The 27,322-nt window shown below is 37.6% G+C and overlaps 1 protein-coding gene across 2 annotated transcripts; it reads right to left on the bottom strand.

The window, feature by feature from the left end:
* Window positions 1-5,264: 5,264 nt before the first annotated feature.
* On the bottom strand, window positions 5,265-26,626 carry trap1 (TNF receptor-associated protein 1). 2 transcript variants are annotated; one of them, XM_060892371.1, is made up of 18 exons: window positions 26,442-26,626; window positions 26,033-26,194; window positions 22,117-22,199; window positions 21,412-21,552; window positions 21,235-21,306; window positions 20,968-21,128; window positions 17,811-17,920; window positions 17,631-17,704; window positions 16,893-17,048; window positions 16,681-16,801; window positions 16,460-16,529; window positions 16,148-16,295; window positions 14,919-15,104; window positions 11,143-11,281; window positions 10,100-10,179; window positions 6,964-7,109; window positions 5,631-5,703; window positions 5,265-5,517 (listed from the first exon to the last, which is right to left on the bottom strand). In XM_060892371.1, the coding sequence occupies exons 1-18, from the start codon at window positions 26,545-26,547 to the stop codon at window positions 5,416-5,418; spliced, it is 2,130 nt and encodes a 709-aa protein (XP_060748354.1). In that variant the 5' UTR covers window positions 26,548-26,626; the 3' UTR covers window positions 5,265-5,415. The 2 variants fall into 2 exon arrangements, with proteins under 2 accessions (XP_060748354.1, XP_060748355.1); XM_060892372.1 differs by having other exon boundaries at window positions 26,324-26,465.
* Window positions 26,627-27,322: the final 696 nt, after the last annotated feature.

The following is a 27,322-nucleotide window of genomic DNA, read 5'->3' as shown; positions in this document are numbered from 1 at the left end:
AGCAGGAGGTGAAGCGGCTGGTGCTATGGTGCAGTCAGAACACCCTAGAACTAAACACCCTCAAAATTGTGGAGATGATAGTCGACTTTTAAAAAGACCTCTCAACACTACTCTCCCTCACAATATCTAACAGCCCTGTGTCATCTGTGGAGTCCTTCAAGTTCCTGGGCACTGCCATTTCCCAAGAACTGAAATAGGAGTGCAACATAAACTCCATTATCAAAAAGGCCCAGCAGAGGATGTACTTTCTACATCAATTAAGGAAGTATGGTCTGCCACAGGAGCTGTTGATGCAGTTCTACACTGCAGTCATTGAATCTGTCCTGTGCACATCCATCATCATCTGGTATGGCGCAGCAACAAAACAGAAAAGACTGCAACACAGTAAAAACAGCAGAAAAAAATAACTGGTGCCCCCCCTGCCCACTCCCCAGGACTTGTACCATACAAGAACCAGAAACCGGGCAGAAAAGTAGTCGACAAACAAAATTGGCTTCTAAATATTTTTAGAGATATGTGATGAAAGTATTTTAAGTTGTGCTGAAAATAGCTAGTATACTTAATGGGTTATATTCTGGTAATATATTATATAATATATTCTATATTCTAATTTTTGGCAGTTGCTTTCATCAAACACAATCTACACCGTAATACCAAAATAATGGCTTTTTATTAATAGACATTTAAGTTTTTTTTTTACCATCAATGCACCAATTCATTCCCTATGTATTTAGGATATTTGAAACTACATTTTTTACTGCTAAACAGCCACACGGGTGCTAAAAACTGTTCATGATACACTCCTGAACAAAATATTAAGACAGAAAAAATATTACAAGTATTCACACTTCACACTGATGGATAGTAACCAGGTTGTAAGAAATTCTTCAAAATGATAAAAGAAGAATGAAGAGCAAGATACAAAAAAATAGGGATTAGCCAATTTATTCCAATGATACTGAAATGACAAGGAGATCCCACTGGAGATGTTTTCTTCCCAGCACAGTGGAGGAGGCTCCATCATAATCTGGGGTGTTTCCTTCAATGGGAAAATGGCGCTTCAGGTTGTGCAAGGGCATCAAATGGTGGCTGGCTATGTGGACATGTTGCACTAGGCGTGCCCCCTTTTGAGCGAGGGCCCTCTTCTGTAATGACTGGGTCTTTCAACAGTACAACATTGCAATTCACAATGCCCACCTGATGAAGGACTTCTTCCAGGACCATCCTGTGTGTTTATGACCTGGGACCTGTTGCACAAAAGTAGAATTAAGACATCCAGGATAAATGACTGAGCTGAGCTCAATGAATTCAAAACAAGTGCGTCCAGGTTTAATTGGATGCACAAAGACCAAGCCAGGATGAGCAGACACTGATTCATCAAGCCAGGTGAAACCAATCCTAGATAGGTGCGTGCTCACGGCTCGCTCAAACAGACCCGCCACCGATCACAGATTCACTGATTCACCATGGCAACTAGAGCGGCGTACTTTTCCCCATCGGAGGCACAAATCCTCATGGAGGCATACGAGAAGGTAAAAGACATAATTAAGAAGAAAGGCAACACCGCCACAGTGATAAAACAAAGAGAAAAAGCATGGCAAAGTATTGCAGACCGCCTGAATGCGTAAGTAGTTCACAATTACTCACGCACCGCTCCGCTGAAACATCACAATTACAATACAAATAGTTACTCTGATTATGAAACAGTTGAATTTTTAATTGAAATGGACTGCAGATATGAGTGAAATTGTGTAAAGTAACTCCATCACACTGTATAAGGCTTTGATAAATTACCAAAGCCTTACATTATTACTATGCTCACTTGTACGGTTTAATCTTAGCTGTTGTACTCCGCTTCTTATGTTGTCCACCGATTTTTCTGTGTGTTCTCCTGCTTTTGTTAATGTAAAGCTGCTTTGAAACAATGAAACAATTGTGAAAAGCACTATAAAAATAAAAGTGAATTCAATTGAATAAATAGATGAGCTAATAATAATAATCGCTTTAATTTATATACTGTAGCACCTTTCAAAGGACCCAAGGTTGCTTGCTCACTGACTCCATTGAATGTTCTTGTGTGATAAAGTGTCTCTTTTCATGTGTGGTGTGGTGTGTGTGTGTGTGTGTGTGTGTGTGATGTAGATAAAACATGACCGGGCCAAAACAGACATGGCAGCAAGTCAAAATCAAATACAAGAACATTCTGCAGAATGGTAAGGACCCTGACTAATACTTAACAATGCGCAAGCATATATGGGACACAACCACATTCATATTGAATCCATTTGGACTGTCTGACTTTGGTTTGCCTATTGCCTTGCAGTGTCTGGCAGCACTGTGTTACTGTTAGAGCCACCAGCACAAGCACCAGATGATGCTGATCCAGTGAGTACTCCATCAGAGTACTGTAGCAGGGTTTTTCCTGGGTCAAAAATTGGTCTTCGGTGGTGGCTGACCAACATGGTCATCCACACACAGCAAAGAGTACCCTAGTACCCACATGATCCGCAAGCATTTCATAGTTTTGAAAGATAAAATCCTTTTTTGATAGACTTGATAATTATTTTAGTATAATCATATCAATTAAAAAGTAGCATTAAAAACGTAGCGTTAAAAGGTGTAATAGTGTAATTTTTAACCATATAAAATTTTATAAAATTAGCAGCTAGCTAGCAACAACTTGCTTTGTGTTTGATCTAGTTTCATCTCACTCCAGTCTAATTTTAAACTAAATGATTTTATAGGTAATTTACTACACATTGTCATAGGCCTATGCATACTGTGGATTATTAATGCTAAATTTTACTAAACACTAAATGGGGTAAGCACACTTACTTTCTCATTTCAGATGTGTATGTTGTTCTAAGAAGTCAGGGTTTCCCGCAGAACTTTGCAGTTCGGGCGGCCCGCCTAAGCTGGGAAACCCTACCCTAAAAATTCCGCTGCACAAAAGGCCATCAAGCACATCTCGGAGAATAGCGCGGACGCGCTTCACACCGCGAGCGGGCACGCGCACCACACGGCCGAAATGAGAGAAAGACGTGGTCTGTCACTGTCTGGAGGATAACTAGCCAGTTGATAAAACGCTTGTCCGTGAGAACTGTAAGTGTACTTATATTTCGGGTTTATTTAAGCCTGTTATTGTATTAGTCAATAGTTCTTGCAAGCTTAAAGTAAGTTAGCTGGCGATTTTGTTGTTTGAGTTGTTCACCTGCTAGCTAGGTTGCACGTGCCTGTTTTTAATAATTGTTAAATGTAGTACAGAGTCTGTGTCTAACAAAAAAGCATTTATTCAGAGTTATGTCAGCTGCATCTGCGGAATGCTTGTCACAAGTTGTAAGAGAAGATAAGGCAACTTTTTTTTTGACTGCAATTCACACCCAGTGGTAATTCAGCAAAAATATTCTCCGAATGCACCACGTGAAACATGGATTCAGTCTTCTGACCTTTAGGATCAGTTGATTTTGATGCAAGGGAGAGAGCACAAAGACAGAACTGAAGACGGAGAGTGCCTGCGTGGGGGTGGAGGGCGCTGTGCTCCTACTCTCCGTCACTCCGTCAGTAGCCTGCTTCACAAAACCCAATTACAGATCAAATAAGGCTTTGGCGGGACAAAAAATCGTTTTGGCGGCCGCCAAAAATTTTTAATGTAGGAAAAACACTGTGTAGGTCTGGCATGTCTTGTCTATTAGCTTCAATATGAATCCAATTAAATGTAAAAGGTGACGTGTAACTGGTGAAGGCCCCAGTGCAGCAGCAACAGCACATGACGGCTATCAGCGCCTATCACGAGGTGAGCCACACAACCCCTATGAATAACAACTTTTTAGATCATGGCTGTGTCAAGAATATCGCTGTGTTTATGAGGTACAAATGACGAGATTTTGTGTTAAAAGGTGAATTCTCTATTGTTTTTCTGGGAGACAGGGGGTATGGCTGCCAGCATTTTCTCCTGACACCTTTTACAGACCGCAGGAAGCACAGCAGGCCCAGGACCAGGGCCAGAGTTGAAATGATCTTTGGCCTCCTGAAGGCACACTTTCACTGCCTTCACAAATTAAGAGTCAGCCCTGTGAGGGCATGTGACAGAGGAAGGAGAGGGCCCCCAGCCATGGACTGGGACAATCCGGCAATCTTCCCTGATGACGACAGAGGAATTATTTTAGTTAGTATGTGTGCTTTCAATTTTGGTTAAATGTGTCCTGGGGTGGCAGAGGAATTTGGGGGTTTTTTGTGTTCAATATTTTCAACATTTTTTTAAATTGATTTGGTCTCTTATGATGTTTGTGCTGTATACTGTGTGTAATACAAGCTTGCAGGGAGGCTACTGCATCCATTCATTTGTCTGTTCAGTTGATGTGTATGGGTTTGTCCTGCATTTATTTCAGTGTGCAGACATGCGGGGTGTGTTATATACAGACCTTTGAATGTGTATTTATCCTTTTGATGTATAATATGCTTTGTGACTGTGTGACTTTAGTTTCGAAAGGAGCTGATAGTTTACCTGCATTGTTTTATCCTTATTCAATAAAGGAACATACTGTAATGTTACACTTTGTGTTTTTATATTTATACAGGCTAGCTCCACAGAATAAATCTCCATGGTAATTTATACCATAACATCCTCCTGCCCCCAGTCCAGCTTTAGTGCAACCGGATCACGGATAAATTGAGCCAGGATCACCAAGATATCCCGGCTTAATCCCTTATCCTAGTTTTGTGCAATAGGCCCCTGATCTAAATCCCCTTGAAAATATTTGGGTATAGATGGCAAAGAAAGTTTACACAAACAGACATCAGTTCCAGACTGTGTAAAGCCATCTTTAACACATGGAGCAACCCTGTTGGAAACAGGCTACCCGTTACTGAATACGTTTTTGACACTGTTAGTTCTGTTATGGGTATTTTGGTCTAAAACAGGCTGTTCATCAGCTGATCAATAGAGTAAGTTTAAATGCAGTTTTCAATAAATTGCCAATCTCTGTTTTTTTTGTCTCTTGCTTTTTTTTCTTTTGACATTTTGAAGCAGATCTTACAACCTGGTTATGATCCACCAGCACAAAATGAAAATACTTGGAATGTTTCCCCCAGTCTTTTTGTTCAGGAGTGTGTATGAAAGGGTAAGTGTATATAAGGGTGTTCATGAGATACAGTATGAAATGTAAACAAATTCCATGGGAATGACCATTAATACCCTGCCGAGGAAATAAAAAAGTACAGACAATATGACAATGTCACAATAATAAGTAAGAGCTCAACAAAGGCTGATTTAACAGTTTTAATGTTACATGTCAACTAGCAAAATTATTGTACCACATTGCATTCATTTCAGTGGAGAATTGTGCTGAATCCACGGCTAAATGTTTGATGATGGATATAAAGTATTCCTTAAGACAAGTCTCTCCAGTCATGGTCTCAGTGTTTCGCCATGGCTTTGGTCAGCAGATCATTTAGGCGAGAGATCATTGGTCGAGGGTCATCATTCAGACCAGCTGTGATCATAGCATTGTCAAAAATCTGAAATGTCAAAAATTAAAGGGATGACTGGTAACAGCACATTTACATGTGTAATGGAGGAAGGAGGTTTGTATAAATATTTGTTGAAGTTTAACTTCTAAATTCTGACCAACCTGCTCAAGAAGCAGCCGTGCAAGGTCAGGATTTGAGTCTTTCAACACATAAAGCTTCTTGATGAGGTCATGCCTTCAAAAAAAGGTAAAAATACTCAACCTTCAACAGAGTTATATAGAACACTTCATTAAGAACGCTCTTATAAGAAAATTGGCAGGAATCATTTTGCTCACACCACTGCTCACTATAATAATAAGGTAAAAATACCATATACACTGACACATACACACACACACACACTGTCCATGTACCCAAGCAATGTATTAAGTGATGAGCTTATGTTTTGGATCATGAACCAATTCCAAACAGGTCTTCAGAGTCTTACTGCTGAGTGGTTTGCATTTTGTGGTATAGCCTCTATATTTCTGCTATCAAAGACTTCTTAAAACTTTGATGAATTCTCCCCTGCCCTTTAAAACTTTTTGCTGAAGTCAATGACTTTTTGACATTGGCTTCATAGCTTTAACAATGTTTGTCATTAACTGCTGATTTTATCCTTTTGGAATAACAAATGCAATCCTCACAGGCAAAACCCAGAGCTCAAACAAGGAATAGGCATTCAGAGCTATTAACTGAGCTTAAACAATCAATCTAACAGGAAACATTTGGGCAATAAGAGACACTTGTCTATGACATGGTCCAAAATTAGACGGGCTCAAACAAATGACTTAAAATGGCATCTTTTAACACATCTAGTTGTAAATATCAGGAAATTAAGTTTGAAGTTGTGTTCTGTGCTCTCATATTTCATTAACCTCAAAGCATTATGTATAGCGAAATATGCAGACAGAATGTATTGTATATAATGATTTCTGTAAACTTTTTCTGTGCATGGTGAAATGTTGAGTTTTATGTTGGTGTTATGGCCAAATTCAAAATTCCTTTCTATTATTCCAAGTATAGTTCCTCTGTCAGCATCAAGACAAAAACATGATACTTTGTTGGTAAGTGTTAGGTGTGGATAGAGCATCTGTTAGGATTGTAATGTATTAATTGTCCTTTCAACCTGTCCTTCCATGTTTTGTTTTTAAATTTTTTTACATTTAAACTGATTTTTTTTTAAATTTGAACTTAAAAAATTTGAATTTAAACTGAAAAATTTTAGCAGATAAACATGTTTATCCCTTGTTATATAACACATTTCAAAAGTCACAGTTCCCTGTGATAAAGGGTTTATGAGTTTGTGATGAGACATTAATGCCAACCTGCCAGTCAGAGAGACATGTTTTTGTTAATTTTTAAAGATTAATGTTAAACCAACACTAGTTTAAGACTAGTTGCTATACCCTGTCTTAAGGGCTCATTTCCATCCACAGCTCAAAATTCTCTTACCCAGCATTGATCTCCAGGGTTGGCTGAAGGATTTGCGTCCTCTCCTCCTCACTACGTGCCAGCTGCTGAGTGCGAAGGAAATGACGGACTGCTCCCATCTCCAGCACTGTGATCATGGCGGGGTGAGCATTCAGACGAGGAGTCACCTGATAAAGCATGTAGCATGTTAAAGTTTGTTTTTAAATGTATACATTGTTTTTAGAGTGTTTATAGGGCGTAACATTTTGTTCAACGACTGAACAGGGAGAGAGATATCTTTCGACCTACTTTGTAATTTTTATTAAACTACTTTGTCCCTGTAAATGAAATTAAATTTAGTTAATTAAATTCAATAATTATGTTGGCTTTGTAGAAGCCAAAATTCTGATTTCCTTTATAAGCTTATTATTATTATTATTATTATTATTATTATTATTATTATTATTATTATGTTGGCTTTGTAGAAGCCAACATTCTGATTTCCTTTATAAGCTTATTATTAATGGTGCTTGAAAAGCATCATTATTGTTATTCTGCATACTTATTATTATTATTCTTCTTCCGGACACTTATTCGGCGCGTAACTTGTATCGCAGCTTTTGTCCTAGACCCATGAATGAGGTGTCAAATCGACCGGCTCATTGAGGACAGGTGTGCTATGACTTTTATAAGCGATCGGAATTCCGGAATTCCCGGGAACGGAAGCTCAAAGGTTTTTTTTTTTAAATTCTTTTGTTCTCTCTGTAGATGTAAAGCACACTCTCAATACATGTAAGTATCAACTCCACACTATCAATCCAATGTTTCCACAAGCATTGGCCCCCAGTCAATACACTTTTGTCCAAAAGTATTGGCACCCCACCGGGTATTCACATGACGTCATGTGTAGCCCCGCCCCCAACAAACTGTTCTATGCAGTATAATATTAAGGAGAATTCCATAATGACTGCAGTTTTGACATGAAATTTCAAAACACTTAGTAGTCACTTTTAAAATGTCAAAACACTTAGTAGCCACTTTTGTCCAAAAGTATTGGCACCCCACCGGGTATTCACATGACGTCACGTGTAGCCCCGCCCCCAAAATACTGTTCTATGCAGTATAATAATAAGTAGAATTCCATAATGACTTCAGTTTTTACATGAAATTTCAAAACACTTAGTAGTCACTTTTAAAATGTCAAAACACTTAGTAGTCACTTTTGTCCAAAAGTATTGGCACCCCACCGGGTATTCACGTGACGTCACGTGTAGCTCCGCCCCCAAAATAAGCGAAATCATAAATTTTGCACAACATGGATGTGTCATATATCAAAACACTCAGCCCGATGAGGGGAACTGCCTCACGCGTGTTTTAGTCACGTCACGTGACGTCACGTGTAGCCCCGCCCCCAAAATAAGCGAAATCAAAAGTTAGCACAACATGGACATGTCATATATCAAAACACTCAGCACGATGAGGGGAACTTGCCACGTGCAAGCACCATTCACATTTTCTTCAGGAAATGTACATTCTAGTTATTATTATTATTATGTTGGCTTTATAGAAGCCAACATTCTGTTTTCCTTTATAAGATTATTATTATTATTATTATTATTATTATTATTCTTAGACAAAAATTTATCAAGAGTAACTCCTCCTAGGGCTTTCGAGCCACATGCACCAAATTCGGATATGTCGTAGACCCTGGTCTGAAGTTTGTTGCTATTACTTTTCTAAGCGATCGGAATTCCGGCATTCCCGGTACGGAAGCTCAAAATGGCCTTTTTTCATATCCACTTCCATTATAAACTTTGGAGGTTTATAACTCGGCAGGTTTTCGAGCGATTTACACCAAACTCGGACAGGTTCTTTAGGACGTTACTCCGGACGAAGTTTTTGTCTCGGCGTTCCGACGGAACTTTCGGTTTTCCCGTAGTCGATGATGGAACGTCCCATAGACTTGAATGGGGAATTCCTAAAATTCCTCTAAGCTCTCACACACACAGCGTGCGCAGAGCTCAGGCACGGCTTCTCTCCTGTGTTCTATGCAGTATAATAAGTAGAATCCCATAATAACTGCAGTATTGACATGAAATGTCCAAACCCTCAGTAGCCACTTTTTGCCAAAAGTATTGGCACCCCACCGGGTATACTGGTGACATCACGTGACGTCACGTGTAGCCCCGCCCCCAGAATAAGCGAAATCAAAAATGAGCACAATATGGACCTGTCATATATCAAAACACTCAGCCCAATGAGGGGAAGTGCCTCACGTGTATTTTGGTCACGTCACGTGATGTCACGTGTATAGCCCCGCCCCCAAAATAAGCGAAATAAAAAATTTGCACAACATGGACATGTGACATATCAAAACACTCAGCACAATAAGGGGAGCTGCCTCACGTGTATTTTGGTCACGTCACGTGACGTCACGTGTAGCCCCGCCCCCAAAATAAGCGAAATCAAAAATTTGCACAACATGGACATGTGACATATCAAAACACTCAGCACAATGAGGGGAACTGCCTCACGTGTATTTTGGTCACGTCACGTGACGTCACGTGTATAGCCCCGCCCCCAAAATAAGCGAAATAAAAAATTTGCACAACATGGACATGTGACATATCAAAACACTCAGCACAATAAGGGGAGCTGCCTCACGTGTATTTTGGTCACGTCACGTGACGTCACGTGTAGCCCCGCCCCCAAAATAAGCGAAATCAAAAATTTGCACAACATGGACATGTGACATATCAAAACACTCAGCACAATGAGGGGAACTGCCTCACGTGTATTTTGGTCACGTCACGTGACGTCACGTGAAAATAAAAAAATTGCACAACATGGACATGTGACATATCAAAACACTCAGCACAATGAGGGGAACTCACGGGTATTCGGATCACGTCACATGCTCATGTCCGCTCGCCTCCAAAAGTATTGGCACCCTAGCGGTCCAGTAGCTTTCACAATCTTTCTGTCCGCTTGCCTCCAAAAGTAACACTGACCCTTATGTCCACTCACCTCCAAAAAGCACCGGAATACTTGCACCGTCAAAGCCAACATCAATGTTTGTCTCGACGAACTTTACAAATCTAGTTAGACAAATGCTTTCAATCTTCACATTTTAGGTTCTAGTGTTTAGAACAAGTTATGTGTCAACTATTTGTCTTACCTTGATGTTTGTGACTTTCCGACCAAGACAGTTCCTCATCCATGCCATTAGATCCTCAGCATGCTGCTCGCATAATTGTTCTGATCCAAACATTGGTGGTAAAGTGATAAAGATAATATCTGAGAAACAACTGAGGTGTGACTTTTAATGAATATCCTTAATATTCTGCTGGGCATTTGATGTTATTTCCTATTTTATCTTAGGTTTTTGTTTTGGAATAAAGAAAACTGTTCCAATGATTCAAAACAATATATAGATAGTAACTGAAGTGACAAAAAGGGTATTTTAGAGGGTATTTATGAATAAAGGGTATTTATAATCAGATTTTTGGTGAATATTCAATATTACCGTTAAGGTTGAAAGTTTACATAAAGGCTACTTCAAACTCAATCTTTCTCAAACTTTTTCTCAAACACATTTAAGTTGACATAGGTTTCCTCAATTAGGGCATCATAACAGGTCACAATAAAAATAGTGAAAAGACATATTTAGCTTTAATTTTCTGATATTTAGTGGGTCAAATGTCATACATTTTGTATTTGGTGCTATTGTCTTTTAATGTCTTAACTTCAGTCAAATGATTAGTACTCTTTTTGACTAAGACAGGTACTAAAGAAGCTTTCCACAAACACCTCAATATACTTTTCCTCATGATTCCATTTTCATTCTTTTCATTTGAATACAAAATTTACTGAAAATTCCTTTACCCAGAATTTCAACCATACTTCATTTATGGCATAAGAGAACTTTCCTGCAGATAGTTAGAACAAAATGGCAGATTTGGCAATTGATGTGTACTCCTAATCAAATGTTTCTAAAAAGATGTTTAAACAGACGGTCAATTTGGTGAAAACACTGAACCCTTCCCAGTACTTACATGATTTTATATATTTAATATGTAATGCTACTGGAACAACAGTGTTCAATATAACCTGTTGTAAATTACATTTGATTCTGATTGCATACAGCAATTACAGGAGTAAGAGGCTGCAGAATAAAAAGACCAGTTCTGTCCTAAGTTCATACTACTGAATTCCTCTTACCTGGCTTGCTGGCTTCAAAATTTTCTTCCTTGTAGTGGTCAACAACAATGTCAGTTTCCACAGAGATGAGTAGCTTCCTGTCGAACTCTCTGAGGTGGAGCAGCGTTAGCTCATCAAATTGCTCATAACAGAAAAGCACCTGCAGGGTGAGCCAGAAATGAGAGGATGAAAGCCGGGCATCAGTGGACAATTTAGAATCACCTTTACACTCAAGCCTTATTACATTTAAAATGATCAGAATACTGTCAAATAGTTGCCACTATCAGGGCTTTTATTTCACCTCCTGTTGTTGTCCCCTCTGTTTATATTCTTGTTGTGCTGTGTTTGATTGTTTTCAACCAGTAACTATGTCACATTTGGAGGATGTGCTTTTTCATATTAATTCTTCAGGTTCTCCTCATGACGATGTTCCCCCTAGATCTGTCAAAGAGGTTTTTCCTTGTATAGGGCAGTTGGTTCTCCACATTATTAATTGCAGTCTATCCTCTGGTGTGGCACCTGCTGACTTTAAGCATGCAGTAGTACAACCACAAATTAAGAAACCATGATCACTCCGTGTTAGCTAATTTTATCTCCAGGCTGCTATTATTCTGGTGATTGTAGGATGTTCCATTTTCAAAGACTTGATTTGTAAACAAATTTGTCTGTACAGATTTAATCCATTGTTCTTTCTCTAATTGTTCCAGAGCAAAGGATAATGCATAAGCTTCTGCTGTCCTGGGATTCTCTTCCTAAAACATTTTGTTCCAATAACTACTACTGCACATACGTTCCTGTCTGACTTTGATCTGTCCGTGTACATGAGATGGCAAGCTGAATCTTATATTTGCAAAGTCCTCCTGATAAACATTTGGATGATCATTATTCTTTGGAAATTCGATCTTCTGAGTTTGATTTGAAGTTGATTCAGTTTTACCATTTGAGTTTTGGTATTTTGGTATCTTTTTCCCTCTTGAGGAATGGTTGTGCTCGTTTGATGCTCTTTCATCTTCTTTGGTTTTTATTTCATTTGTCATTATGTGACTTTGTGTTCCTAGGTTCTCTTTTTAATTCTGATAATTCTTCTGCAATTGATATTATGAGGTTTCTCATTATTGTTGGTGTAAGAGCCATTTTTTTGGTAAAATGGTAATATGTGCTATAGGAGCACCCATACCCTTTAGCTGATACTTTTATTTTGAATAGGACTTTTAGTTTGATAGAGCTGGAGAGGGCCTTAAAGTTAAGATGGCCGCCGCACACCTTTTAGTTTAATCTAGAGAACAAAGTAAAGACGTTGAGGCATATAGTTCTTTACAAGCCTTTTGGATATTTTTGTTTGTTTTGATCTCTCATTGGATATACTTTGTACCACTTTAATCATCTTGCCTGCTAATCATTTCTAAGCCATTGGAGCATCCTTGTTTATTCATGTTTGCCACCTTGCTTGCCTGCCTATCTGCTATCCTATCCGCCTGTCTACCATCCATCCATATCACCCCTTCGAAGGTACAATTTATAATTTATTTGAATGCTTGTCAAAGGACCGACTAACATCAAACACATTTGAAATATGACATAACAGTTGGTTTTATTCTTTGGGTCTCTTTTTTGCAGGTTGGACACACTTTTGTTGAAGCTGGGTGGTTGGCTGAACAGTTGCTACATTTTGATGGTTTTGTACATCCTATTTCATGTCCTTCTTCACAGTTGCAGCAAATTTGCTTTCTTTGCGGTAGGCAGAGCCTTGGCCAAATTTCTGGGACTTGTAGCATCTTAATAGGTTTGGAATAAAAATACCGACTGGTACACTCGTATATCCAATCTGAATTTTTTCAGAAGGACCTGAGGAACTTCATTAAACGTTAAGATGTATGTATCTCTCTCAATTAATTGTTCATTTTTTTTATAGTGATCCTCTTTCATTACACCTTGTACAGCTATTTCTCCTGTTATTTCATCCTCCTCCATATCATGTAGCTCTTTAGTATGACTCCTTTATGTATTGCTGCTATTCAGTGATCAGTTATAAAAAGCCTTTATCTGAACATCTGCCAGCATGTTTGTGCACAAGCTGTTTCAGCATGGCTTTTTTTTTTTTTTGCATTCTACTATGATTTGTCCAGACCAAAGCTTCTTAAAAAAAGCCTCTTGTTCCTGCTATGACTAGAGTGCATTTCTGTATTGCAAAAGGGATAGTTTTGTAAGAGGCATGTCTGTTACTTGTGATTATAAGTAGGGATGTACCGATACCACTTTTTCTCTTCCGATCCGATTCCAATAACAGCGTTTGCCCGTATCGGCCGATAAAGATCCGATATCTGTGTTCTTTTCTACCTTTTAAAACTGAAGAATTTATACAACTCGCTTAGTTAAGATTTATTTGTTTCTGGCAAAGAAATACAAAAATGCAGATTATTGGATGAAAAATGAAAACACAAGAAACCTTAAAAAAAGTATTAATGCAGTAGCAAACAATACTTTTAACTTTTAGTGGTATAACAATCTAAACTATATATACTGCAATTATTAAATTTAATTATTTTTTGAAGAAAAGCCAATATTTTAAAGTGAATCTTAAATTAGAACTCTTGAAACACAATGCAAAGTGCATTAAACGGTAAACCTTGCACCCAAATGAGCGACACGTTTAACGTGCTGAGGTAAATGGAAAGGGTGCCTGCTAAATTTGCCTGTCTGTCACAGGCAGTTGTGCAACATATTACCCATAAAATTTATTTACATTAATGCAATTTAATATACAAGTGTATTTTTTTTTTTAGTTTAAGCAATAGTCTATGATGTTTGTTGTTCATTAATCAACCACCACGGGCGTCGGAAGCAAATAAAAAGTGGGCGTGTCCTGTCCCACATATAATGGTTCCGACGCCCATGGATTTCAGGAAGCAGGAGCGTGGTCAATGCTGTAGGTAAAACGCGGAATGGAGTTTAATTTATTAGGGCATTCCTCAAGCACAATGGATTCGACTGGCGGCGCTCTGTAAAGTAATATAAAAAAAGACAGATACGCTGAATAGAGACGGTAAAAGTGGGTGGGTCCAATATTATTGGTCTTAAAAATGGGTCGGTCCTGTCCCACCCACATATAATGTTCTGATGCCCATGACCACGGGTATCGGATTAGGATCGGTCACGGATACCCGATCCACTCAAAATGCTTGGATCGGCGTCGATACCGATCCAAAATATCGGATCGGTACATCCCTAATTATAAGAGTATAAATCTCTGCCAGTTTTCACTCTTTTGAGAGTAAATACATCCAGTAACTGAGTCATCATTTATAGTTCAACCATCCTGGGTTTATGGGTTTTTTGGTTTGCCATATTTGTTTTTTACATAATTAAAACACCCTCCTCTGAGCCTAACAATTGAATGCACAGACACATGGTAATCTTCCAGATATGCACCAAGCATACAGGGGTGATATACTTGAGCAGAGAAAACACAATGTTAAAATCTTATTTAACTTAGTCAAAACACACACAGGGTGCGTTTTGACTAAGCAATTGGTTGGACTGGGCCTTTTCCTCCAAAGTATTGTGCTGGAAGTAATGTAGCCATACACGTACATATACCTCAAATTCCAGGTTCTTGTCCTCCCCAGACACTGCAAAGAATTCACCCCATTTGTCACCTCTTATGTGCTATTCTAACCCAGGTAAGTTTTGTAAAAACTGTAAGACTGGAATGCACAAATGTTACTTTTTACCCATAGTTAAACAACCATTTTTTATTTATTCTTGATGTCTTCTGACCTGAAAGATTTTGGACTCACCTCCATGTCCTTCATTTTCATGGCCTCATAGTATGGAGAGTGTTCAGCCAGATGGCGGTTGGGAGCACACAAGTAGTAGATGTTCCTGGTGCCTGCCTTCATGCGTGAGGCATAGTCCATGAGGCTAGTTTGCTGCCCTGCTGGCAATGCTGAGGACTCAAAACGAAGCAGCTTTGCTATATCCTCCTGATGAATGGTAAATTAAACTAATTAAAACATAGGATAGGATAGCATGTTTAAACATGAATGGGAAATATTATACTGTATTCAAAATGGACATAATTAAATAGGTTTTAGCTATAGAAATTGTGCTAATTATCTAGTTAACTTGGATAATGTTATTTTAAGTATTCACTGAATACTTAAACAGTACTTTTGAAATGCTTTTTAAAATTCTTTTTGAAATTAAACAGTACTTTTGAAATTCTGAAATTCTGCTATGACCTATACCTTGTATAGGTCATAGCAGAATTTCAAAAGTACTGTTGTACCCCAACCACAGAAACTAAGCCACTCACACTGTGGCATGATAGTTGTCAGTTGAATGAGATGATAACTATAATAAATACAATAACCAAGCTGCTTATGCACATTGCAAGAAATAGTTTGAACCCACTTATATTTTAAGTAATCGGAATTAATGTAAAGTGACTGCCAGGTGTTTCTTGTTGCCCTTTATTGATTCATGAGGAAAGCATAGTGGATGTAGTGTCTTTTGGCTTTGGCTTGCCTGGTTACCTGTGGAAAGGCCTAATCTTAATCGGTATTGATGATGAATGATTTAATCAGTAGAATTAATTCAGAAGTCTTGAAAATTAATTAAGAATTTACAGAAAATGCATCTGATCTAATTGTGAGAAACTTCCTTACTCAACAAGATGATAGACAATGTCAACACAACAAATGAAGACAAGGGGGAAAGTGGAAGGTTTTAGATAGGCCAAATCAATCACCAGACCTTTTGAACTGTAAAGAGGAACACTGCTAAACAAACAAATGAAAGAAGCTGTGCTACAATCTTCTTTAAAATGAGCTACACTACTTACTAAAAGGTAAGCAACAAAGAGCAGTGTTAAGACTATACCCTTATATACTTTCCTCACCAACAGATGGTCTGCAATGAAAGGTGCTATGTTTAATCATCAGGAAACTAAAACTGAAATTTAATTCATCATCTCATATTTACCTCTTAATACAAGATATTATTATAGGTCAATTAAATGCTCAACCTTAATGTCCTGCTCAGCACTGGTGATGATGCCTTCTCGTATAAAAAGTCCATAGTCTTCGAAGAAGCAAGAATATTTCTCAGGCTCTTTCTTGCTCTGGTCCAACAGGAAACGGATGATTCGCAGCTGCAATACATCCCTCAATTTCCTGACAAACAGAGAGAAAAGAGCAAATAATGGCCTAATATTTTTGGAAAAAATATTTTTTGTTAAACAGCAACATTTAAAATGTCAGGAATGAGGAATGTTTAACAACAGACAAAACTTTAAGTGGCAGTCATTAAATGAAGTAAATTAGATTATATGTTTTACCTGATGAGAGAGCCTTCCTGTAGTAACTCTCTGCTGAGATTCAAGGGGATGTCCTCACTGTCCACCACTCCTAAAAAAAACAAAAACAAATAAAAGCATACATACACACTGTACTTCTGCTTAAATAATACCTTTTTTTAAGAAATAGCAGGATCATATAATGACTAAAACTGTACAATTGAGTGGTTACTGAAAGCTGTTGAAATGAGAACTGGGCAAACCTTGCATAAAGCGCAGCCACTTGGGCAAAATTTCTGAAGCACTGGATTGGATCAAGACTTTCCGGCTGTATAGAGCCACTCTGGAGCCCATCTCTCGACTCACATCAAACATGTTTGGTTTCTATTTTCAGACATGAACAATCAAAAGTTTCATGGAACCAAGAAATCAAACATTGTGCTGCTGCTAATTCTATACATCATACTGAACTCACCATCTCAGGAACATAGAAAATGCTGCGTATGTTGAGGGGAGCATCAGCACGGTAGTGCAGTATGTAGCGAGGTTTATCATATGCCTTAGCTATATACCGATAAAATTCCTCATGCTGCCAATCACTGATCTCTTTGGGGTCCATCATCCAGAGAGCCTAGAGAGGAAATGCACAGGTTTCAATGTAAGCAAACAATAAAGCTCACATTACACAGTTGTTCTAAACTGTTATTGTTCGGTCATTCATAGGGACTTGTACAGCAAATTCACCACATAAGCTAAGACAAAACAAAATTGAATTATAGGTTTATAAACAAGTTTAACAAAGTAATTCTAATAATCCTTGATGTAGTGACTTTTTTTGTTTTGTGTTGATTATTTGATGAAATTTGATTGTGATTCAAGTTGTATTTGCAAGCGTTCTTGGTCTAATCCCCCTTTCTGTTTATCAACACCTTCTTTCCAATTGCAATTAAGCACTGGCTAGGCTATAATAAGTAAGAAATAACACACTCCAGCCTGTGTTATACAAAAATAATGCACTTTGAATAATTTTTGTTCATTATTATGCATCTAACATTAGCAAACATAATGCACCTAACATGACTCAAAATTACAGTGTAATCCAGACATTAAAAATCGTCACTAAATAATTTCTTTCATGAGCAAATCATAAAAAAATAAGTGAAATAAAGAGTATGTCCTAATAGGTCGAGTATATTTAGGTAGAGCTACTCACCTGCAGTGTGTTCAGTCTTCTGCCATTCAGGTAAATGGGGAAACTGACAAAGTTGCTGTACTTGTTCACAACCGCTGCAGGACATAATTTTAAATAATGATAAACACAAACAATATTATAAGACTGCTGCTAAAAAGACAGCATATAAATAACAACTAATCATTTATTTATGAAGGTTACCTTTAACAAGGTCCTCAGAAGAAAACTCCTTGCATTCATCTTTCAGGTGTAAGACAATCTTAGTGCCCTGTCTCACCCCACTGGCCTCAGCAATTTGGAACACTCCTGAGCTGCAGAAAATTTTTCTTTCAAAAACTTAACTATAACCACATGTCTCTCTCTCATTTCTGCCCAATGTCACCAAAATGCGTGTTTATCTTTTAACATATGTATATTGAATGTATTGCGCCAAATATATCAGCAAAGCATAGTTAGCTTGTGCTAGTAACACACAAATTTCTCAACTTTACACCAAGAACCAAATGCAACCAAATGACACACTACTACCAACTGCAACCAAATGACACACTACAGAACCATGATGATCAGAAAAGAATCTAAGAATGCACAACACATCAAAACTCATAGAAAGTGAAGAAGTGACGATTAGAAGAAAAAAAAAAATCACATTCAGACTATTTTTGTAGTCCTCATTTGCTTAGTTTAGTAAGTGTGCCAATAACCTCAGATCTACATTTACATCATTTAGCAGACTTTTTAAAAAAGTGCTTTAAAAGTTATCAATTAAAACATTAACACTGGTTCACTAGGTTTCAGATCATAGTATACCATAAACCAAAAAGCTTAGTTTTTTCTTGTACTTGCCCCAAGGTTTGATGTTTTGAGAATTCTAAGATGCTTTTCTGCTCACCACAATAAATAAATCTTTCCTAGCAGCTCTGGCAACCTGGCCATTTTCCTGACCTTTCATATCAACAATACATTTCCACCCACATGATCTCACAATGCACAATGCATGAAAATCCAAGGACATCACAACATATAAGGAATCTCCTTTCAGGCGTACTGCAATAATTCTCAGCATGATAGAGACCAGTGTTTTTTCCTAAAGGACAGGTTTGGCGATTATAGACACAACCAGATGACAAGCGATGGTAAATAAAATAGGCCAGTAGTTTAAAAAACCTTTTTGTTAGCTAGGAACAAGTATTTTTAATTAGTTCATGCAAGGACTGTAATGACAGCATGTCAGTATGACCATTTGGTGGAGACAAATCCAAGTGAACAATTGATGCTGTAATCTTTGCTTGTACATGATTTATTTTATTAACAAAACTTATTTTTGCTCATGTCAAAAATTATATTACTCATAGGCTATAGTTAAACCAGAAACACCTGAAGGGGAGGACCATTTACCAGGTGATCAATTATTTCTGAAGCTGGGACCCAGACCAGGGAAATCTGGATTGCCTTTAATTTGCACTAAGCACAGTATTAAAACACATTGGTATAATTCCAGTATGAATCAAATCTCTCATTTAAACCTCATGTAGATTACATTAGGAAAACATTTTCTTCATCTTGTATAGAAAAAAGATTATGCCACTTTTTCCTTCACTTATGCTGTTATAGCTAATCTTGCTGTAGGTTTAAACCAGATTGACCCATTACAGGAAAAGTGCATAATAATCCGCCTCTTCTCTTCCCATCTAAACCCCCTTTTGAACCACATGTTAGTTACAGCTGCCCAAAATACCTGCTTTCCCTAATTCAATTCAATTTCTTAAAAAAATCTTAAAAAATCTTACATATTAAGTTACTATTTATCTCTAACATCTATCGCTAATGAGCAAGACCGTGGCAAAGGTAGCAAGGGAAAACTCCCAGAGATGATATGAGGAAGAAACCTTGAGAGGGACCAGTCTCAGTATGGAACCCATCCTCATTTGGGTGACCGTGGACAGCAAATAATGTAAACCATGTCCTTTCTACAAGTTTTCATTCAAGAGACTAAAGACTGCACCTGCTAAGAAGAGGAGTTTACACTCAAGTCTCAGTCTTTGAAAAGTAGATGGCTTCAAAACTATATTGAAAAAATAAATAAATAAATAAAATGACCCTAATCTCGTAATGATTCATAAAGACACTATGTTTCTCAGAAAAGGATGGGTTTCCTTGGGACTGGATCTTTTCAAGGAGCCTTTTGTCGACATATGGCTTGCATATGTTGCAGCCTGATTGTTCAAAATAATGAACAAAGTGAAAACAGATTCTAGAAGTGTTCTACAAATGTATGAGAAAAGAAAAACAAAGATCACACGTACATAAATATTTATACCCTCAGCAGCAATGCTCAGGTGCCTCCTATTTCTCCTGATTGTTCCTCAGAGCTAACATTGGATATCAGAACAACCACCAAGCCATGAGGTCAACAGAACTGTCTGCAGAACTCAGAGACAGGATTGTTGCACCGCACAGATCTGGGGAAGGCTACAAAAAATTTCTGCTGCACTGAAGATTCCCAGCAGCACAGTGGCCTCCATTAATCTCAAATTAATCTCAAATCTCACAACCAGGACTCTTCCCAAAACTGGGTGCCCGGCCAAACTGAGCAATCAATCTGAATGAACTCCAGAGTTCCTGTGTGGAGAGGGAACAAAGTTCCAGAAGGACAAAAGTCACTGCAGCCCTCCACCAATCTGGGCTTCATGGCAGAGTGGCTAGATGAAAGATCTTGTTGTTAGGAACAAGATTCTCTGATCTGTTGAAAACAAGATTAAACTGTTTGGCCTCAATTCTAAGCGTTATGTCGAGAGGAAATCAGACTCTGCTCATAACCTTCCCAATACCATCCCACATTAAAGCATGGTGGTGACAGAATCATGCTCTGGGGTGTTTTTCAGCAGCAGAGATATTCAATAAAACTAATGCTCAAGACCTCAGACTGGGCCAAAGGCCTTGAACATATCTGGAGAGACCTGAAAATGGCTGTCCAATGACGGTCCTTATCCAACCTTACCGAGCTTGAGAGAATTTTCAAAGAATGGCAGAAAATCCAGGACTGCATTGCTTGTTAATGTTCTACCCAAAAAGACTGAAGGCTGTATGTACATTTATGTACATGTACATGTACATTGTACATGTACAATTATGTACATGTGATATTTCAGTCTTTTCAAGGTGGTCTAAATACTTTCTGAATGCACTGTATATATGACTATAAAGCTGCTTTGTAGCAATTTTTATTATTAAAACAGCTATATAAATACAATTTAAATTAATTAATGCTTAAATGTGTGTGTGTACAGTGAAATTCAGGAACTAGAGTGAAAATCAAAAAGACCCTACACCATAAATTTTTGATTTTTTATTTTACCCGTCTGAGGACCACTTGTATCCGGGAACACCAGGCTCTGCACTCTGAGAGTAAACATCTACTTTGTCAGCCACCATAAATGCAGAGTAAAACCCAACACCAAACTGCCCGATTATGTTGCTTTTGGCCTCTGCTTGGCTCTGAAGAGTCTCCAGAAAAGCCTGAAGAACAAACAACATGAACAATATAATACAATAATATAATATTGTCAAGGAGGTTTTGAAATATATCTGCTGATTAGAGACAACAGTGTGCAATGTGACAAACCTTAGAGCCAGAGCATGCAATGGTGCCCAGGTTTCTTATAAGTTCCCCTTCATTCATCCCAATGCCAGTGTCCTAAAGTAATATTTTTCAACATTCGAATTAAATTAGCTGTACATAATGCAGTAAACAATCTAATAAAACCTGTAGAAAAAAAACATCTTTACAGTTGAAACACACCTGAATAGTTAAAATGCCTCTAGCTACATCAGTCTGTAGATGGATTTCCAAAGGTTCAGAATCTCCTCCTCCTGTAATAAGCTTATATCGCAACTTCTCCAACGCATCACTACCATTTGAGATAAGCTCTCTTATGAACACCTGAAAGGAAGCAGTCATTAAATTCTGACATGTTACAAACATAGCCATGAAATTAAGGCTAAAGCATATTGACCTAAACATATTTCAAATCCAAATTTTACTTTGAAATTTGTTACTAGAAATTGGAATAAACTAGGAAAATGTTAAAACATACATTTTCATGATGATAAAGTGATTTCTTTCTTGATTATTAAATTATTACAAATTTAGTAACACTACTTTTTAGTTTTGGTCAAACACAGGGTCTTAAAATAAGAATCATTTAAATAGTGCTCTTTCAATCTGAGTCAGTAATCACTATGCAATACTGATAAGCACCTTAGACCCTAAAACTGGGCAATATAATTTATGTATATATCTATAATTATATAATTTCAATGCAAAAAAGTGTTACCAAGCATTTTTTCTAAGACATCAAGGGAAGTTTATTTTCATACCTTATGAAAGACCTATTTTGCTGACGTTAAATGGAAGTTTCACAGACCTAATTTATCACAGGGTTATTACACGTCATACTGTTAGATAAAAAAGCATTTTGATAAATATGTTTGCTTTATTCATTACCTCTTTCTCAGAGTACAGAGATCTGGCCACAATGTCCAGCAACTTTTTAGTTTCTGCCTGGAACTCATGCTTAGAATAGGACCCTTAAAAAAAAGGGGGGAAATAAAGTTACTAAATATTTTGCCTTGTGGAAACATTTAGCCCATATTAGGGAGGTAAACCTTTTATATACGGTATTCAGACTAAACAGTTCAAAAAGAATACAAAAACAGATGCAATCAAGACAGATTGTTCTTGTATTCTGTTGGTTGGTTATCTGGAGTGTAACAAAAGATGTAGCCACTGCTCAACACACCACAGGCTGCATGCTATTTCCAGGGCAGATTTTTTTTTCAGTGTTTCTTGTCATTCTTTAATGATCATTTAAACTTAAAAAAAAAAATTCATGTGTTCCAGCATAAGATTCTGAAATGTTCTGCTCTTTATAAAATCTAACAAAAATTTAAGTAAATCTGATCAAATGTTATTTAGGCTGTAGACATGAGCAATTTAATAATAGTTTCTCAGGTTTTTACACCGGCTGCCCTTACTGACGCAACCCTCCCATTTTTCACACTTCAATGGCTGGGTTAGCTCGGACCCGGGCCGTGGATAGAGATAACAGGATCCTGTCACTGGACCACCAGGAGGCCATATATATAGTGCCATAGAATGCCTGGTTCAGCTGTTGAATAAAGTTGTTTTGCAAATTTCAATTTGGTCAATCTATGTGAAATCACCATAGGTCATTCAGAGATATGCATTATTCTTTCTGGAAATTACGTCACTGTTACACAGAACCTTGAGGAGGATGAGCTATAACAGCAGACAACCACACTGGGTTCCACTCCTGTGCAACCTGTGCAACGAAAAGTGTTACTAAATCTGCATTTTTGTTTTGAATCATTTGCCACATGTTTCTTGCCTGTTTCAGTGTGTAAATTAAGTTTTATTTCCAATCAATGATTATGTACAGTCATTTTCATTTGAACTTTTCATTTTCTCCTTATGTATTTTGGAAAATGCTTTTGTTTTTGTCTAATTACAACTAGCATAAATGTATCTTCCAAATTGGAAGATAGTATCTTAGACGAAAAATATTATTTTTCTAAGGTATGTTGTGTAATATGTTTATTGTTTCATGTCTCTATCATAAACACTTACTAAAGCAAAATTTCAGCTTGTCTAGTGTGGTCCTCTGTCACTAGGAATACGTTGAAAATAGTCTTACATTTAAAAGTGTTTATTAGTTATCTCTCTGACAAAAAAAGTTTGTAGAATTAAGGGATTGCAGAACCCAAGTTTGCTTCAGCTTGAGGTCACGAACAGATGGTCATTGTCCTTCACGACTTTTTGGTAGACAGCAGAATTCATGGTTCCATTTATCACAGCATGTCTTCCAGGTCCTGAAGCAGCAAAACAGCCCCAGTCCATCACACTACCACCACCATTTTTTAACGTTGGTATGATGTTCTTTTTTCTGAAATGCAGTATTATTTTTTACTTACAGTTTTACATTTTTTACTTATGTAAGTAAAAATAACACTGCATTTCAGAAAAAAGAACATCATACCAACGGTAAAAAATGGTGGTGGTAGTGTGATGGACTGGATGGACCTTACTTTTACCTTCCAAAAAAGTTTTGTCTCGTCAGTCCACAGAGTATTTTCCTAAAAGTCTTGGGGATCATCAAGATGTTTTCTGGCAAATCTAAGATGAGCCTTTATGTTCTTTTTTGCTCAGCATATCGGATTCCATCTTGGAATTCTGCCATGCAGGCCATTTTTGTCTAGTTTCTTTCTTATGGTGAAGTCATGGACCCTGATGTTATCTGAGGCAAGTAAGGCAAACCTTATCTGAGGCAGTACTTTGGATTTTGTTGTGGGGTCTTTTGTAACATCTTGGATGAGTCGTTGCTGTGCTGTTGGGCTAATTTTGGTCGGCCGGCCACTCCTGGGAAGGTTCACCACTGTTCGCCATTTGTGGATAATGGCTCTCACTGTGGTTCGCTGGCGCCCCAAAGCTTTAGAAATGGCTTTATAACCTTTTCCAGACTGATAGATCTCAATTATTTTCTCTCTCATTGGTTCCTGAATTTCTTTGGATCTCTGCATGATATGTAGCTTTTGAGGATCTTTTGGTCTACTTCACTTTGTCAGTCAGGTCTTATTTAAGTGATTTCTTGATTGTGAACAGGTGTGGCAGTAATCAGGCCTAGAGAAATTGAACTCAGGTGTGATAATCCACAGTTATGTTTTAACAGGGGGCAAACACTTTTTTACACAATGCCATGTGGGTTTGGATTTTGTTTTCACTTTAATAATAAAAACCTTCATTTAAAAACTGCATTTTGTGTTTACTTGTGTTATTTAAAATTGTTCAATGATCTGAAACATTGTTATATTTTTTATATAAAATTATAATTTTTTCTCTCTCTCATCTGTTTCTATACTTCTGTAAATGCTGCTTTGAGACAATTAATTGTTAAAAGCACTTTTCAAATAAATTTAATTTGAGAGTGGTTGATGGGTGCAGAGAGTTGTCCAGAAATGTGAGGTAAAGATTTTCCTATGCTTGGCAAAGACGACACGCTTAAGCTAACCCCAAGTTCTGATACTAATATAGGAGTAATAAACTCTGCTATTGAATTTCTACAAAGTTTAAACCAAGAAATCTAATTGCCTTGGGATTCAAATCATCCATCTTCTGGTGGGTCACCATAAATAAGAACGTGGACTGGATCAACTACATATACTACAATCAGCAAAGATTCATAAATTTCACCAGAGATGGTCTTAAAGGTATAGCCAAACATCTGGATGCCACAAGCCTCATGGCATGGCAAAATAGATTTGCTATAGACCTGTGATGTTTGGCGCTGTGTGCTGTACCTTCATTCCAAATAACACTGCCCCTGAAGGCTCAATAACCAGGGTCCATCAAGGACTTACAGCATTAGCCAATAAACTTGCAGAAAATTCAGGTGTAGGTGACTCTTTGACAAACTTTTTGGAAACATGGTTTGGAAAGTGGAAATGACTGATCCTTTCTGGCTTGGTAGCAGCAATTATCTAATTGGTGTCCTGAATCTCTGTGGATGTTGTGTTATTCCATGTGCATGAGGTCTAACTAACAAGTTGACAGAAACAGCCCTGACAGAGGAGAGACAAAAATTCACTATAATGGAGCGGGATGGGTCAGCGGGACTGAGACTCGCCTTAAGCAACAACAGTGTTTCTACCTTAAACCTCCTAATTTACTCTTTTTGATGCTGGAAGAGTAAATTAATTGTTTGCACTTTATTTACATATCTAACATATCTAACTTAGTAATATATAGGGGCTAAATAAAGGGTTATCTGTCTGCCCCAAAAAAGCAATATAACTTTTCAAAAATCCTTAGGTAGTGAGGACATATCTGAAAGCTGACAGGCAGGGATATATATAAAATAAAGAAATGTTTTATTAGCAGAACTTTGTATGTAAATTTGTAAGTAATTATGTTTCCAATACTGAAGTGGCGGGATAAAGGAGGGAATCAATACTAAAAAAAGAGGCATTGTGATGGGAAAAATAACCAACATGTTCTTATACATATTAAAAAAAACATTGTGTGGAGTTTGCACTCCTTGTTTTCCTGCAGCAGGTCACGTGCCTTACTCTCTAACCTCACTCATAGGTGGGTTTCCTGTTTCTCATGGGAACAGTGATGAGTTAGTTACAATGGAAGAGCGACTATTTTTGAAATGCACTGGAAGGCACCTCTCTCATATGCTCAATATTGTTTGTGTATGGCAGATGTTACTCTGCAGAGAATAAACTTATTTGCTGTTATCTCATCTGTTACCAGTCTCCCTGGTCTTTTTGACTTATTTTTCTCAGATTTCCACCACACAACATAATACAGCAACTTATATAAGTAGTAAATCAACAGTTACCTTGAATTTTCTCTGTGTCATTAATAATATTGTTGAGAATTTCGTCTTCAGCACTTTCTGTTTGAGTGCTATGGGAACGGAAGGTTAACTTCACACCAACATGGTTTGGGCTCCAGAGTCTGAGTTCAGTGCTATACTGTTTCATCCTTGGTCTTTCATTGCCTAGAAAACAAAAGTCAGCATGTCACACTATAGTGCACAGAATGTTTCATATTTATACTAATCCTACACAGATAATAATACTTGTCTCTTATGATAGAAAATAAAAATCTAATTCGAGAATTATATCACCTGCGGTGGCGACGTCTTAATTAAGAAGCGAGCCTAATTAAAACTGTATTTGGTTGACTGGTATATTAATGTCCAAGTAATTAATCGGAATTCTCCAAGATGCCAATTTCACCGTTACCTCGAATGAATGTCGCTGTGCCTCTCCAATTTCGGCTACATGAGAAAGGTCTGGCATTTCCACGGGTGTGCTGAACAAATCTAAGTAGTGTCAAACACCGAGACATCTCTCCTAAGTTGCGATTTGACCTATTACTCTAAGAAAAGGCGTGTGGGAAAAATACCATGAAACAAGGACGTTCTCGTGGCGCTTACTGATGACGTTATCGGACGCTTTGAATGTGCCTGTACTTAAGCGTATTTCTGCAGCTCAAGTATAAATTTACTTAAACGTGTAACGATGATATTTTAAAGGTGGTAAAAATTAAAGTGCGACTGTAAAGTATTGTAGGGCATTCCCGACTTCATATTTATTTATTTATGTATTTATTTATTTAGACACAACATCGCATAGTAAGGAATATGACAGAAGTCAACAAAAGTAGATGAAATATATAAATTGTGTACAGTAGGTTAACTGAGTGTGTTAATGATATGAAAGACTGGAAGACTTGTAATTTTCTATTATTACATTCTGATAAGACAGAGATACTTCCAAATCATTCCAAAAACCTGTACACGGAAGAAAACGCACTTCAGCTTGCATTTAGAAGGATGTACGGTTACTATAGTTTGTATGGAAGTCCTAAGAGGACAGGCATTATTATATTTTTTCTTTCTTGTTTTCTCGTGATCACAACTTCATTTTCTTGCGAACTCAGCATAAGTGCTTGTTCTAAAGGCAGCAAAAGTGCAGTTACACATCATCATGGATTTCGCTTTTACTTTGATCAGGGACTCACTCAAACTGAAACAGTTCTCTGTTTGTGAGTGTTTGACACCTTCCACATAAGTATCCAACACAAGAAGGAGGCTGACTTTATTGTCGACCCTACTGCGGTT

Source organism: Tachysurus vachellii, chromosome 18, assembly GCF_030014155.1.
Source record: "Tachysurus vachellii isolate PV-2020 chromosome 18, HZAU_Pvac_v1, whole genome shotgun sequence".
NCBI lineage: Eukaryota > Metazoa > Chordata > Actinopteri > Siluriformes > Bagridae > Tachysurus > Tachysurus vachellii.
Note: the sequence above shows the minus strand (reverse complement) of the source record. Positions and strands in the feature narration are given on the sequence as shown.

Excerpts from the sequence above, each read along its gene's own strand:
- trap1 (XM_060892371.1), bottom strand. The coding sequence starts at position 26,547 with ATGTCTCGGTGTTTGACACTACTTAGATTTGTTCAGCACACCCGTGGA. Across the intron at positions 21,553-22,116 it reads CTCTGTACTCTGAGAAAGAG|GTGTTCATAAGAGAGCTTAT; the intron begins GTAATGAATAAA and ends GCTTCCTTTCAG. Across the intron at positions 11,282-14,918 it reads TGAAAATGAAGGACATGGAG|GTGCTTTTCTGTTATGAGCA; the intron begins GTGAGTCCAAAA and ends CTCACCCTGCAG.